Here is a 14,230-nt window from a genome sequence, read left to right on the forward strand (position 1 = left end):
TTAACTAACCATAAGCACAGTAACTAGATTTATATTCTCAAACTCAGAGGGACAAAGTAAGAAAATCGGTCCCGTTATTGTTTGAATTAGAATATATAGTCGTTTATTTAACAGGATTTGTTATTTCTGTCGGTTTATTTAGTTTAGTAATAGTGATTGTTGTTATAACTAGTGAAAAGAGATTAGGATGCATGACAATAATGTCGGCTGTAAGCACGTGTGTTTGTTTCTGAGTACGTGTTACACATGTAAGTATGTAAAGTATATTATTTTACTACTGAAGCCAAAACGTTTCGATGCCCTATAGTATATCTAATAGTATATCTAATCACAACGGTTTCATTCTAAAGTTTCGGCTGGTATTTAGTATGATATTGATAATAATAATAATGATATTAGAATTAGTAGAAAAAATAGTTACTTAAGTACCATAGATAATAACCAACAAAACTAAATCTATGTTTAATATGACTGTACCTTACAACTTCGCTCATGACTTTGCACTAGAAATATCGACTATTAACATCATTTCTTTTACTCCCTGTTTCATTAATAATATAAATATTGCAACTTTGATTTCTGCTTTGCATGATAATTAAGCGAAACTTTCTCAAACTCATCTGCGCCACTTTTTTGCCTTTGAAGATAGCTATAAATTACATATTCAGATATGAAATGCTCATAATTTATCTCCTAGTTTATATGATCATGTATGAACGTATGATTTAATTCAAATTTAGCTCGCTCTGGTATTAGATTACGCGTTGAATATACAATATAATTATTAGCTTATTTCCTTGCAAACAGTACACCATTGACTGAAAAGGGATTTTCGTTTTTGTGTACTCGTTTTAGCTATTTTGAGCAAATCATTACAAATATAAGTACTTAAGTAGTATAACTTCTTCACTTTGATTTTAACGATTCAGCTATCATATGAAGTAATGAAAGATCAAAGACAAAAGGGCGCAGACTTTATTTGCTTTCAATTAGAGAAACAAACCCATTATATCCCACAGACATTTTCAAGAAGGTAAACTAATTGCTTAACCTCACTTAGTTCTCACCCATAAACATTTATAGAATAATCCCATATTAAACATATCTGCTATATGTTATAAGTTATATTTCTTCTCAAATAGTATTTCTTTTTCATGGGAAAAGAACAATGAATAATATACATCGGAACGTTTATTGTTATGTAAATAATTAGTTTATAAGAAAATCTCATTTGTATTCGAAAATTTGTGTTGCTTTTCATGACAAAATATGCCAGCTATATACAATAAAAGAACCGTTTTGCCTTGTATGTGTGAGTGCGCGTGTGTATATACATATATATACACACACGAGACACACATACACACATAAATACATACGTACATACATACGTACGACCATACGTACACACGTACGTGTATGTATGTATGTACGTATGTATGCATATATGTATGTATGTATGTATGTATGTATGTATGTATGTATGTATATATACTGAAGTAACTTAAAATATTCCGAAAAATAATGCGCGGTTGCTTATTGTCTTAAGAACACTTTTGAACTGTTTTACAGTTTCAGGGCGTGATAAACAAATAAAGTTACATATTTCCTACCCTCTAAACCTCACTCAACACAAATTTCGATGATATAATTTCTGTGAATATCATCTTTAATTTTCTGATTTCTAAACAGAGGTAATAATTTGAAGTAATAAATGCTGAAAAATTACTTAAATACAGAAGTATAACTAGGCGTAAATATAACTATAGATATAAATATAACTAGATTTGTATTTTTGCATTAAAAAGAGTGCAGTGCAAATAATTGTATTAACTGGGTATATAAATAAATTACCATGATCTACAATTTAACCTTAAAGGATTTTCCAATGCTTTAGAAGATAATATCGGAGAAAAAGAATTGTTTATGGCCAGTAAAGCTGACGTGGAAATTATGAAACTTAGAAGGATGAAATATATGTGTAAATATTTACCAGTCTAAGAAAATTTAAACGTATAAAACGAAGAAATTACAATATGATAAATGTATGTATGTGTATATTCATATATGCAGCGATTCGAATGAGTGGTAGATTGTGCCAAGATTCTACAGATTACTTACAAATAGTATTTCAATGTATCTATCGAATAGAAAAGAGTTGTTTTTTAAGCACTAGTTAGATTTATTTTGAGCAAATCATAACAAACATATCACAAGTTACCTGGTAGCATAGATTTCCCAGTTGACTTTTGGAGATTTAGCTATCATTTGAAGCAATGAAAGTTCAAAGACAAAAGAGCGCAGACTTTATTAACTTACAACTATGGAAATTCTTTATATCCCACATACTTTTTCTAATCATTCAACATGGCGAACTATTAAAACAAAATGTAAGCTAATTATTACATCACCTCATTTAGTTCTCACCCATAAACATTTATAGAATAATCCCATATTAAACGCACTATAAAGATGATCTGAACCCAATTATAGATTTTCTATCTTCCCAAATAATGGTTTCATGAGAAAAGAACAATAAATAATATTCATTGAAATGTTTATGATTATGTTAATAGACAGTCTGTAAGAGAACCTCATTTGTAATAGAAAATTTCAGTCGCCCTCCATGACAAAACACGTCAGCTATATACAATAAAAGAACCACTTTTTCTTTGTGTATGTGTATGTATATATATATATATATATTATATATATATATATATATATATATATATATTATATATATATATATATACATATATACACTTATGTCTTAAAATAGTTTAAAATGCCCCGAAAAAATTAACGTGCCGATATCTAATGAATTGAAAACTATTCTGAAGTGGATATTAGTCGCAGGAGGTGATATATTTTAATTTACACGCTTTGACAAAAGAAAACAATATCCGATGATAATTTTTGTCAAGACCGTCGTTAAATTTCTTTCATAGGTAATAAATCCCGGGATATTATGCAGAAACTTATATACATTGACATTACTTAAATATAACTAGATCTTGTAATTTTGCATAAAAATGTATAATAAAAATATATGTTCTATCAGAGTAAATTAGACAATGAAATACCCACAAATCTCTTTAATATTTTACCTCAGTTCTTTAGAATATAATATATGGAGGGAAAATAAACTATTTCCTTCAAGTAAATCCCTCCCAAAACATGTGAAACTAATAAAGAAGAAGGAAACCTGTCTTTAAATATACACTTTTAGAAACTTTAGAACCACAAAACAAGTATAAAGAGAAATAAACTAATATCTTTGTCACTAATATGATAGGCACGCGGGTATGTGTGTGTGTACATATATGCCGAAATGAGTATTAGGGATATGTACCATCAACCTTTACTGTTAATATTTTTAATTAATGGTATTATGTGTTATAATCATTTACTGCTAAATTTTTATTAGTGGAAGCATATGTCATAATTATTTACTGCTAAATTTTATCAAATATGTTCAGTTTTATTAAATTCAAAACTCCAATTGAATTGGCTTTTGTTTCGATCCGGCCCTCTTCCTGGATAGGTTGGTTCATAATTTTCAGGAATCAGTTATTTCATGGCAGCCTTCATGGCATTAACCACCTTCAAGCCTTTTGTAATCTTATCTCGCACATTCTGAACTCTTTCAATGACAACAGTGTTTTCTGGGTTTATGTCTAATTTGCTTGGATCGGTTACCAAACGAGCCTTAATGAAACCTTGGGCAATAGCTTCACCGACAGGTATTCTGGCTCCACTAACATTGTGGATATAGATACCATTTTGTTTATCAAACAATCCCTGGGTGATTGCCTCAGCGAAAGGCACTCTGTCTTTCTTTTTCTGATCAACAATAGAATGAACTGCATATGTTTTGGTCACAACTTCGGGTTTCGCATCTTTACTGCCAGTATATTCGATGATGACCTTCCCCATGTCAATGGCTTCTGGAATTGGAATAGTATCATCAGGGCCTTTTACATACACAGAATTTTTAATATCAAGAATACCCTTCTTGACGGCATCTGATGTTGGAATGGGTTTGTTGGTGGACGGATCTACGACTTGCATAATGTTGTACGGACGGCTATCTCTGGTTGTTTTGATAGTTATCAAACCAAATGATCTTTTCTCTTCCCGAATTTTATTTCTTGTGGTCCACTCTAGTTTCACAAGTCCTGAATTCATGGCTTCTCTGATGGGCATGCTTTCTCTTGTGTAAGGATTAACATAACGGGCGTTTGTTTGATCAATGATTCCTCGTACAATAGCTTCTTGGAAAGATATAAGATTATTTGACAAAGGATCGACAACGTCTTTTATGAAAAATGTTCTTTCTTCTTCCTCGATAGAAGTAACCACTTGCTCGGTTTCTGTCTCTTCTTTCTCAGTAGATACAGTGTAATCACTAGAAATCATATCCTCCCTTGGAGTTTCATGGAGGGCAAGACTTTTGTTTACGACAGTTTGTTCAATTTGATCAACCTTACCAACAGTATCAACATCCAGGTTGGTGTCCCAAAATCTAAAAGCAAAGTAAATAAATGGTGTTTAAAGAAACAAAAATGTAACAGACGAACTTTAGAGTAAAGGATAAAAATAAACGTCGGAAAATAATCTATGAAGAAACGTCTTTCCTTTTAGATAGCAAATAGGAAAGAGAAGAACATGGACTCCAGAAGATTTATGATGAAAATAATTCCATAGAGCCTTAATCATGTGCCATTAGCCGAGCCTGAGTTGGACATCATTCAAATTTCATCATGATAATATATGTCCATACCGTCTACAATGTCACTGGTCACTTTAAAGAATTTATCAGAAATATTATATATACACCGAAATCTCAGTAAAGAATATGATTAAATAAGCAAAGTAAGTTGACTGATAGGCAGGTAGGTAGGTAGGTAGCAGGTGTATTCGTTTAGTTTAAAATAAAATGATAAATTCATAGTATATTCCTAAATACTTTTCTCGAAAGCAGCAAGAAGTGATTGAAAAAACAATTGGCTGCTATTTCTAGCAGGCAGAGTGACCACACAAAGAAAGGTTCTTCTTCGTTGTTTCACCCACTCCAACTTCCCACCTTCCCACTACTATATATTTATATATAGTACAAAACAGGCGAAAAGATAACAAAAATAATTGATGAACGCATCAGGATTAAATTAATATTGTAATATTTAGAACTTACCTAACGAAATGTGCTGTTGTCACAAACCGCAGTTGCTCCCACTTATCACAAACCAACACAAATTTCGGTTGCTTGAGAAGCTCTACAATTACCTTGTACGTCTCCCAGTAAGCCCAGAAGTCCTGTGAAAGATCAAATAAGGAACTAGCTACAAGTATTGCTTTATGTTTTTTTAATATTTTTATTTTATTTTAAATCACCAGTGTAAAATAAATTAATGTGCCCTTTTAAAGCCTAGCCAGGCTCGTGGGCCCGGTTTCCCGGTTTCAATGGCGTATGTGTTCCCCAGCTGGACGGGACGCCAGTCCATCGCAGCGTTACTCATTTTTGCCAGCTGAGTGGACTGGAGCAACGTGAAATGAAGTGTTTTGCTCAAGAACACAATGCGTCACCCGGTCCAGGAATCGAAACCACCATCTTACGATCATGATGCTGACACCCTAACCACTAAGCCACGCGCCTCCACAAATCATCAGTGTACTCTTTCATAATTAATTTATAGCTAAAAGTGGTTATGATGTGAATTGTAGTTTTCGTTTCCTCCTACGTGCAGTGTCACGTTTTTTCGGTTCCTTGTATGGTGTGTGTATATGTAAATAGAAGGATTAACGGAAAATCCTATTTCTCTCATTTTAGAAACATTTCTCATGCCACCAGTAGACGAAATAGAAATGACGTTGCCCCAGAAGATAGCGAGAGATGTGCTGGAAAAGCTCTCTGTCTCACGGGGCTCGCACATGCGGACCGCAAACTACGTCCCGATAGCCGTGAGCAGGGACATGGTCTGGGGGCCAAGAGCGGCGGAGGTTACAACTGCTACAGGTGGAACCTAGGCTGGTAGCTGTGGAACATAGGCTGGTGGCTGACAACTCAAAGTTGCCACTGGAGAAGGTGTCACAGTATGTAACATCCCAGATGAGGGGCCTAGCGTCATGGAACGGGAAAATTGTTATACCGTCCGGCTTTTTACCGTTCCCTCGGTTTAGTCCCGCTGGCTGGAGGTGGGAGAAGCCTGTGGCGTCTAGCCCGTTGCTTGAGAAGCTCCACAATTACCTAAGGGTGGTATGGCGTGGAAAGTGACCAGCTCTATGAGAGCATGAAAGTGGATGGAGGCCAATGGTTGGTTGAGTGCCTCAGTAACCCTGAGAACTATCTGAGAACTATCCGAGTGCAAGCTCCAGGTCAAGCTTCCTATGCAGTATAGGTCAAAGACTAATACATACCACTTTTTGCCAGAGGTAGAAATAGCTTCACGTAGGGTCAACATACTTAGCTAGATAAGCAAAGTTACAAAAGTATCGATGGCAATTTAAAACCAACAATACCAAAGAGCTGTAGGCAGTGCAGCAAAGTTCGAAAAGGAAGTAGGGTTCGAACTGGAGTAAAGCAGAAAATACAGCCCAAATTCGAGAACGGGGAAGAAAATTTGTCCTATATGTTCTATAGGAAGAGAATGGTTTAAGTGAAGAAGTTAGTATACAAAGCACTCGTCGTCATAACCAACGGAGTGCTTTTTCTTTTTCTTTTTCAGTGAAGACGAGTAGCTTAGAGGTTAGGCTTTTCGGCTCACTATTGTAAGGTCGTGAGCTCGATGCCCTTCGGCGTGTCTTGAGAAAGACATTTTATTTCATGTTACTCCAGTTTATTCAGTTGGCAAAAATGAGTAGTACCATTTAATCAAAATGGCCAGCCTTCTTACATTCTGTGCTACGCTAAATCTCCCTGAGAACTACGTTAAGGGAACGTGTATCTGTGGAGTACTAAGCTACTTGCACGTAAATTTCACGAACAGGCTGGAATGCAACTTTAGTATATTAAGAGCAAATATAATTGAGCAATCGCAGGAGTGGCTGTGTGGTAAGTAGGTTGCTTACCGGCCACATGGTTCCGGGTTCAGTCCCACTGCGTGGCACCTCGAGCAAGTGTCTTCTATTATAGCCTCGGACCGACCAAAACCTTGTGAGTGGATTTGGTAGACGGAAACTGAAAAGAAGCCCGTCGTATATATGTATATATGTGTATGTGTGTGTGTATATGTTTATGTGTCTGTGTTTGTGTGTCCCCCCAACATCGCTTGACAACCGATGCTGGTGTGTTTACGTTCCCGTAACTTAGCGGTTCGGCAAAGGAGACCGATAGAATAAGTACTAGGCTTACAAAGAATAAGTCCCGGGGTCGATTTGCTCGACTAAAGGCGGTGCTCCAGCATGGCCTCAGTCAAATGACTGAAACAATTGAAAAAGATTAAGAGAGAAAGAAAGAATGAGAGAAAGAGAGAGAGAGAGAATCAGTAAAATTTTTAAGTAGTGAAATCAAACAAAATTGCGCTCATAGATTTCAATGAATTCTCTCTCCCTGATTGCAATTCACAGGTCTCTCTGCCTATGGATAAAGATGGTCCATATATTTTGTCTTGATTGAGAGATATGTTTCTGTATTTTGATACCAGAGTGGCACCTTAAGAAGCAAGATTTAGTTTACAAGGATAGATCTAGTTTTAGGCTAATCAGTTTATACATGTGATTACTCGTCACGCACGCCGCAGTTTTGCCCACCCAACGAATTCGGCTATCCGGTGGCGGCAAAAATTAAGTGTCCGGATTAAAAGAGGTGTCGGACCATCAGTAACCGGAAGCAGTGTTAATTTTACTTGTAAGGTGCGTCTAATAAACAGGGTAGCAAAAAAAAAAGAAGGAAGTATATAATTCAGAAACAAATAAGTTTTGTATTTTGTCCTATTTATTGTTTACTTCCTTCCTTCCTTTGTATGACAAATCAGAAATTTGGCTTTCAGCAGCAGCAGCAGCAGTACTACGTGCGCGAAAATTCATTATACATACATACGTGCACACGTGTGCGCGTGAATGTGTACACACATACACCACACACACACGCAAACACACGCATATATAAATATATGCATATATGTATATACATGTATATATATATATATATATATATATATATATATATATATATATATATATAATAAAATATTAGGGAATAAATCCAAACTTACAGGGAAAAATCAGATTTAGGATTGAATCCAATTTTATAGTAAAATATTATATTATATTAAATTAGAGATAAAACCACTATTAGGCAAATCATACAATGGAAAACTTAAGCCAATACATAAGATTAATTAATTTATATTATTTTAAATATATATCAAAATTATTAAAAAAAGATAATGAGTATAACACTTGTTTTATATATATATATAAATATGTATATATTATATATATATATATATATATATATATATATATATATATATGTGTGTGTGTGTATATATCTTCATATATTTGTGCATATATGTGTATCCATCTATCTATTTTTCTGTCTCTCATTCTCTCTCACTCTCTCTTTCTCTCTACACATACATACATACATACATACATACATACATACATACATACATACATACATACATATGGGTTTGGAGCAACAAATGAAAATACACTTCTCATTTTTAATCATTAGAAATTTTAAATCTTTACTCAACTTTCTGCCAATTAAAGCTCATATATATGTAGCATAGGTTTCAGAACCTCTTTTCCTCTTTTACTTGTTTCAGTCATTTGACTGCGGCCATGCTGGAGCACCGCCTATAGTCGAGCAAATCGACCCCGGGACTTATTCTTTGTAAGCCCAGTACTTATTCTATCGGTCTCTTTTGCCGAACCGCTAAGTGACGGAGACGTAAACACACCAGCATCGGTTGTCAAGCAATGCTAGGGGGACAAACACAGACACACAAACATACACACACATACATATATATATATATATATATATATATATATATATATACACGACAGGCTTCTTTCAGTTTCCGTCTACCAAATCCACTCACAAGGCATTGGTCGGCCCGGGGCTATAGCAGAAGACACTTGCCCAAGATGCCGCGCAGTGGGAGTGAACCCGAAACCATGTGGTTGGTAAGCAAGCTACTTACCACACAGCCACTCTTATGCACAAACCATACTTTCACTGATTATTTTAGATACGTATATTATTACGAGCAGATATAGACACACTATCTGCTTTCGTTCCTATTGACATACGTAAGATGTAACGGTTGGAAGGAAAACCGGTTCCACCAGCACTAGGCTGGTGCTCATTTTCAGCTGTTCAATTTTCTGAGGTGGAAATGTAAAAGCCGTACATTCGGGAGAAAACGAAGTTTTAAAAAGCAAGTATTTAATAGTCAAGAGGAAATTTTTTTTGAAGCACTCCGTCGGTTACGACGATGAGGGTTCCGGTTGATCCGAATCAACGGAACAGCCTGCTCGTGAAATTAACGTGTAAGTGGCTGAGCACTACACAGACACGTGTACCCTTAATGTAGTTCTCGGGGATATTCAGCGTGACACAGAGAGTGACAAGGCCGGCCCTTTGAAATACAGGTACAACAAAAACAGGAAGTAAGAGTGAGAGAAAGTTGTGGTGAAAGAGTACAGCAGGGATCACCACTACCCCCTGCCGGAGCCTCGTGGAGCTTTAGGTGTTTTCGCTCAATAAACACTCACAACGCCCGCTCTGGGAATAGAAACCGCGATCCTATGACCGCGAGTCCGCTGCCCTAACCACTGGGCCATTGCGCCTCCGAGGCAAGAGGAAAATACGTGATAGACCAAGAGAAATATAGCTACGAGCGATGATATGAGTTAGTGGAAGAATTTGAATTGACATGGAATTAATAGTTCGAGAAATCGTAGTATTAATTTATTAGTGCAAGGAACCAATGTTTTGCTTGTGAGTTAAGGAACCACAAATAGTCAAACTACTGAAATGAGAGATGTTGCATACTTACTCCGTATTTGCCAAGAAGATCTTTCAATGCATTGAACTGAATGACAACTGATTGCTGGCTACCATCTGTGAACGAATGATAAATAATGATTAATTAAGAAGTGCTGATTGAAGCTGTTTTATTTTCTTATTCATTTCAGGATTTAGCTATATAACAAGTTCAATCTGTTTCAAATATATAACTTCCACAGATTAGTTCCAATATATTCGTTGTATTAATAGCATTTCCATTCAAGACACAAACAGGAAAGTCAACACCTGAGTATTTGAACCAAGAATGCTACTAAATGTTTGCTATTAAACCCGGCACTCAACTGTGTTTGCCAACTTACCATTCTGCAGTATTTCAATATCAATAATCCATATACATTAACAAATACATTGTTTTAGAAATATTTGCTATTTATGTTCATAATTCATGGCAAGATTTAAAAAATTTTTTTCTAGCGTTTATTTGTTTCAGCCACTGTACTGCGACTATGCTAGGGTATAGACTTCAAACGGTTGGACTATTTTTCTATTAATCCTGGTACTTATTATAACGGTGTCTTATTCTATTGGCGATTTCTGAAGTGTACAAACACACACACACTTCAGAAATGTAACCATACGTGGATTATTGGACGCTCACACGGTCACCTCGTCCTTCCGTCTGTTTTGGAGCACCTAATTCTTGGATTTCTCTCTACCATTGGAATACGCCACCTTATTCATTCGGAATACGGCATTTGTGCACCTTTGACTGTGAATCATTATATATATATATATATATATATAATTTTCTGTCTACCGAATCCACTCACAAGGCTTTGGTCGGCCCACAGCTATAGTGAAGACACACGCCAGGAACAAAGTGGTTGGGGAGCAAACTTCTTACACTAACACATTTGAGATAAATATAAGTTAGTTACTGTATTCTATATTCATGGCAATATATCCATTATCACCGATACGTTTACAGAGTTGTAAATGTTACACCATATTTATCATTCATTGCGGTATACCCATAATCACTGACACCATGTAGGACTTCTGTTGGTTAATGTTGACCATAAATCTGCACATGTCTGTATAGGCTTAGCTAAAATGTTTGAAGAAGACAGTCAGTAGGCCATGCATGCAAGTGCTTCCTCCACATGCCACTGATGTTTATCTGAGGGAAAGGACACCGACTAAGAAGAACTGCACCAGGGTCTTCACAAGCGTTGCTTGTCAACGACTTTAGATATATGCCGCAAAGAATCTCATCCGGCCTTCAAACACTTCTGCCAATCCACTTATCTTGATTGGTACGTTTTTATCGACCCCGAAAGGATGAGATGCAAACTTGTCTTCGGTAGGATTTGAACTCAGAGTCGGAAAAATTATCACAAAGTATTATAGACTAAAGACTGTGCTACGGCCAATATCAACACCTTACAACTATTATGATATTTGTAATTCAAACACACTCGCCTTCATTTTGATCTATTCTACTGTAACTATCACTATTATGATTACAACTCCCGTTGTTTACACTCTTATTGTCAACATAGCATGTTCTATCAATAATATAAACATCGTAAAGATACCAGCTAGGGAAGACAGCAGAAACAATAGATCAGCAGAAAAGTATGGTATTTTGTTACGTCGCTTTGTTTTGGATTAAAATTCCGCCGACGTTAACTTTCATTCTTCCAATTGATAAAATATATTGATAAAATATAGCATGAGTCTTATATGGAATCGGTGCACTATTGAGATAAGCAGAGATATTTGTAGGGAAGATAGAGGGATGATACGTTAGAATGTAAGGGATTGATGGTTTGCCTACAAAGTCGGATGTAGATTTAAAGGATATTTCTAAAATATCTGAGTAGCAGACACACGGCCTTAAGTATAGGAGCAGTACCCTAATGTGTAATATATTTGTGCCTGCTGGTGAGCTAACTGTTAAAATATGTTGATTTTTCTATATGATATGGATATATAAAGTCATCATGAAAGGGTATCAGAATTTTGAAAACTAGTATCTAAAGTTTGGGCATTTTGATAACATGTTGTTCGCTTGGAGGCTGTGTAAAATGTAATACGTGAAATTGTTGGCTATGAACAGTCATTATGTGTTGATATTGTTGAGCTAAGACTGGGTTCTGTTGTCTGCATTGGGGTACAATCGTGATGAATCAACTAAAAGAGGTGATGGAAGCACTCCGTCGGTTACGACGACGAGGGTTCCGGTTGATCCGATCAACGGAACAGCCTGCTCGTGAAATTAACGTGTAAGTGGCTGAGCACTACACAGACACGTGTACCCTTAACGTAGTTCTCGGGGATATTCAACGTGACACAGAGAGTGACAAGGCCAGCCCTTTGAAATACAGGTACAACAGAAACAGGAAGTAAAAGTGAGAGAAAGTTGTGGTGAAAGAGTACAGCAGGGATCACCACCATCCCTACCGGAGCCTCGTGGAGCTATAGGTGTTTTCGCTCAATAAACACTCACAACGCCCGGTCTGGGAATCGAAACCGCGATCCTACGACCGCGAGTCCGCTGTCCTAACCACTGGGCCATTGCGCCTCCAAACTAAAAGAAGTAACTAAAGCAGGAGACAATGTTTACTATCTACCGACCTTGTCGTTTGTCTGTGTAAGTGTGTTAATGTTAAAGAGCGGAGTGTGGGCATGTGAATTTATGTTTTTCGATTTAAACATTTTGTTTAGTGTTCTTAGAAGATTGAATCATATTCGAGGGTACACGCCCATCTTATACGTAATGCATTCACACATACACATATGCACTCGCTCACTATCTGTCTATATTCGTCTATCTGTCTATTCTATCTCTGTCTGTCTGTCTCTCTCTCTCTCTCTCTATATATATATATATATATATATATATGTAAAAGTAAAAAAAATATACAAACTGGGACAAGAACGGGAAACATTTAGAAGACGACACAAAAAACACGGACGGGACATTCGAAGCCCTCAATCATCAGTCAAGAACCGGATCATCTTCGCAATTTCGGCTGATTAATCTTGATCTGTGTGTGTGTGTGTGTGTGTGTGTGTGTGTGTGTGTGTGTGTGTGTGTTGTGTGTGTGTGTGTGTGTGCATAGATAGATAGATAGATAGATAGATAGATAGATAGATAGATAGATAGATAGATAGATAGATAGATAGATAGATAGATAGACAGACAGAGAGATATCCATATATATCCCTGGCGATTTTCCTTTCCCTTGTTTGGACTTTTCTCTTTCTGCTTTCCAACGAAGAGCTATTACTCGAAACGTAAATAACACTCTTCGTTCACCGAGCGTCAAGCTATTATAATTCTCCTGCACATCTTCACGTTCGTTTTTTCATACTTTCTTTCTTCGTTTATTTTTCTCTATTTTTAAATTGTTTGTTCATTAAATTGACTATATATATATATATATATATATATATATAATATATATATATATATATATATATATATATATATATATAAATATTTATCGCCAAGCTAACATGGCAGTCCAAATAAATAGGACGAATGCTACCGTTTAATAGTTCCAAGAGGCCACCGCCTCTAGCTAGCTATGTGACTCACAAACCTGTGTCCATTATAACCTTCGATCAACTCTTGGAGCTAATCAACGGTAGCATTCGTTCTATTTTTCTGGACTGCCATGTTAGCTTGGCGATAACTAATAATATCAGTACCGCTGCCGTAGTCTCCTTTAGAGAGATTTAGAAATATTAATATTTCGATTTATATATATATATATATATATATATATATATATATATATATGGGGGGAGCATATATATATATTTACGTATAAATGCACGCATGCCTCGGTCTCTTTTGGTTACGACGGCCTATGTTCCAGTCTTGCCTGCAATGCTATACGCATTTAAGAAAACATTTCTTCATCATTTCTTCATCATTTCTTCATCATCTTCCCCTGTTTTTTCACCTGATTAGGACTCGAAACCCTTAGGCACACAGTTAAAAGACAATTATAGGCCCATCAAAAAAATATTTACCTGAAATCGACTTGACTGTGCCATTTTTCTCTTCGAGTATAAACCTTATACGAGCCATTCTTTCTTGAAGCTCTCCAAAATCCTTGTATCCATTCCAATTTGGCATCAGGGTTTCTTCGATATACTTCAGAAGGCAGATAAGTTCTTTTTGTTGACTACTCGATAGCCTGGTAAACTGTTGTATCTATTAAATTA

The 14,230-nt window shown here is 36.0% G+C and overlaps 1 protein-coding gene across 1 annotated transcript in view; it reads right to left on the minus strand.

The window, feature by feature from the left end:
• Positions 1-528: 528 nt before the first annotated feature.
• Positions 529-14,230, minus strand: part of LOC115216635 (plectin) — a 97,831-nt gene continuing 84,129 nt past the window's right edge. Inside the window, exons 14-17 of the mRNA XM_036506835.1 lie at positions 14,036-14,219; positions 10,017-10,081; positions 5,198-5,319; positions 529-4,528 (exon numbers count right to left, since the gene is read on the minus strand). Coding sequence (XP_036362728.1) covers positions 3,574-4,528; positions 5,198-5,319; positions 10,017-10,081; positions 14,036-14,219 — 1,326 coding nt within the window. The 3' untranslated portion in view covers positions 529-3,573. The remainder of the gene's footprint in view (positions 4,529-5,197; positions 5,320-10,016; positions 10,082-14,035; positions 14,220-14,230) is intronic.

This window comes from Octopus sinensis, linkage group LG10 (genome assembly GCF_006345805.1).
Source record: "Octopus sinensis linkage group LG10, ASM634580v1, whole genome shotgun sequence".
NCBI classification, from domain to species: domain Eukaryota; kingdom Metazoa; phylum Mollusca; class Cephalopoda; order Octopoda; family Octopodidae; genus Octopus; species Octopus sinensis.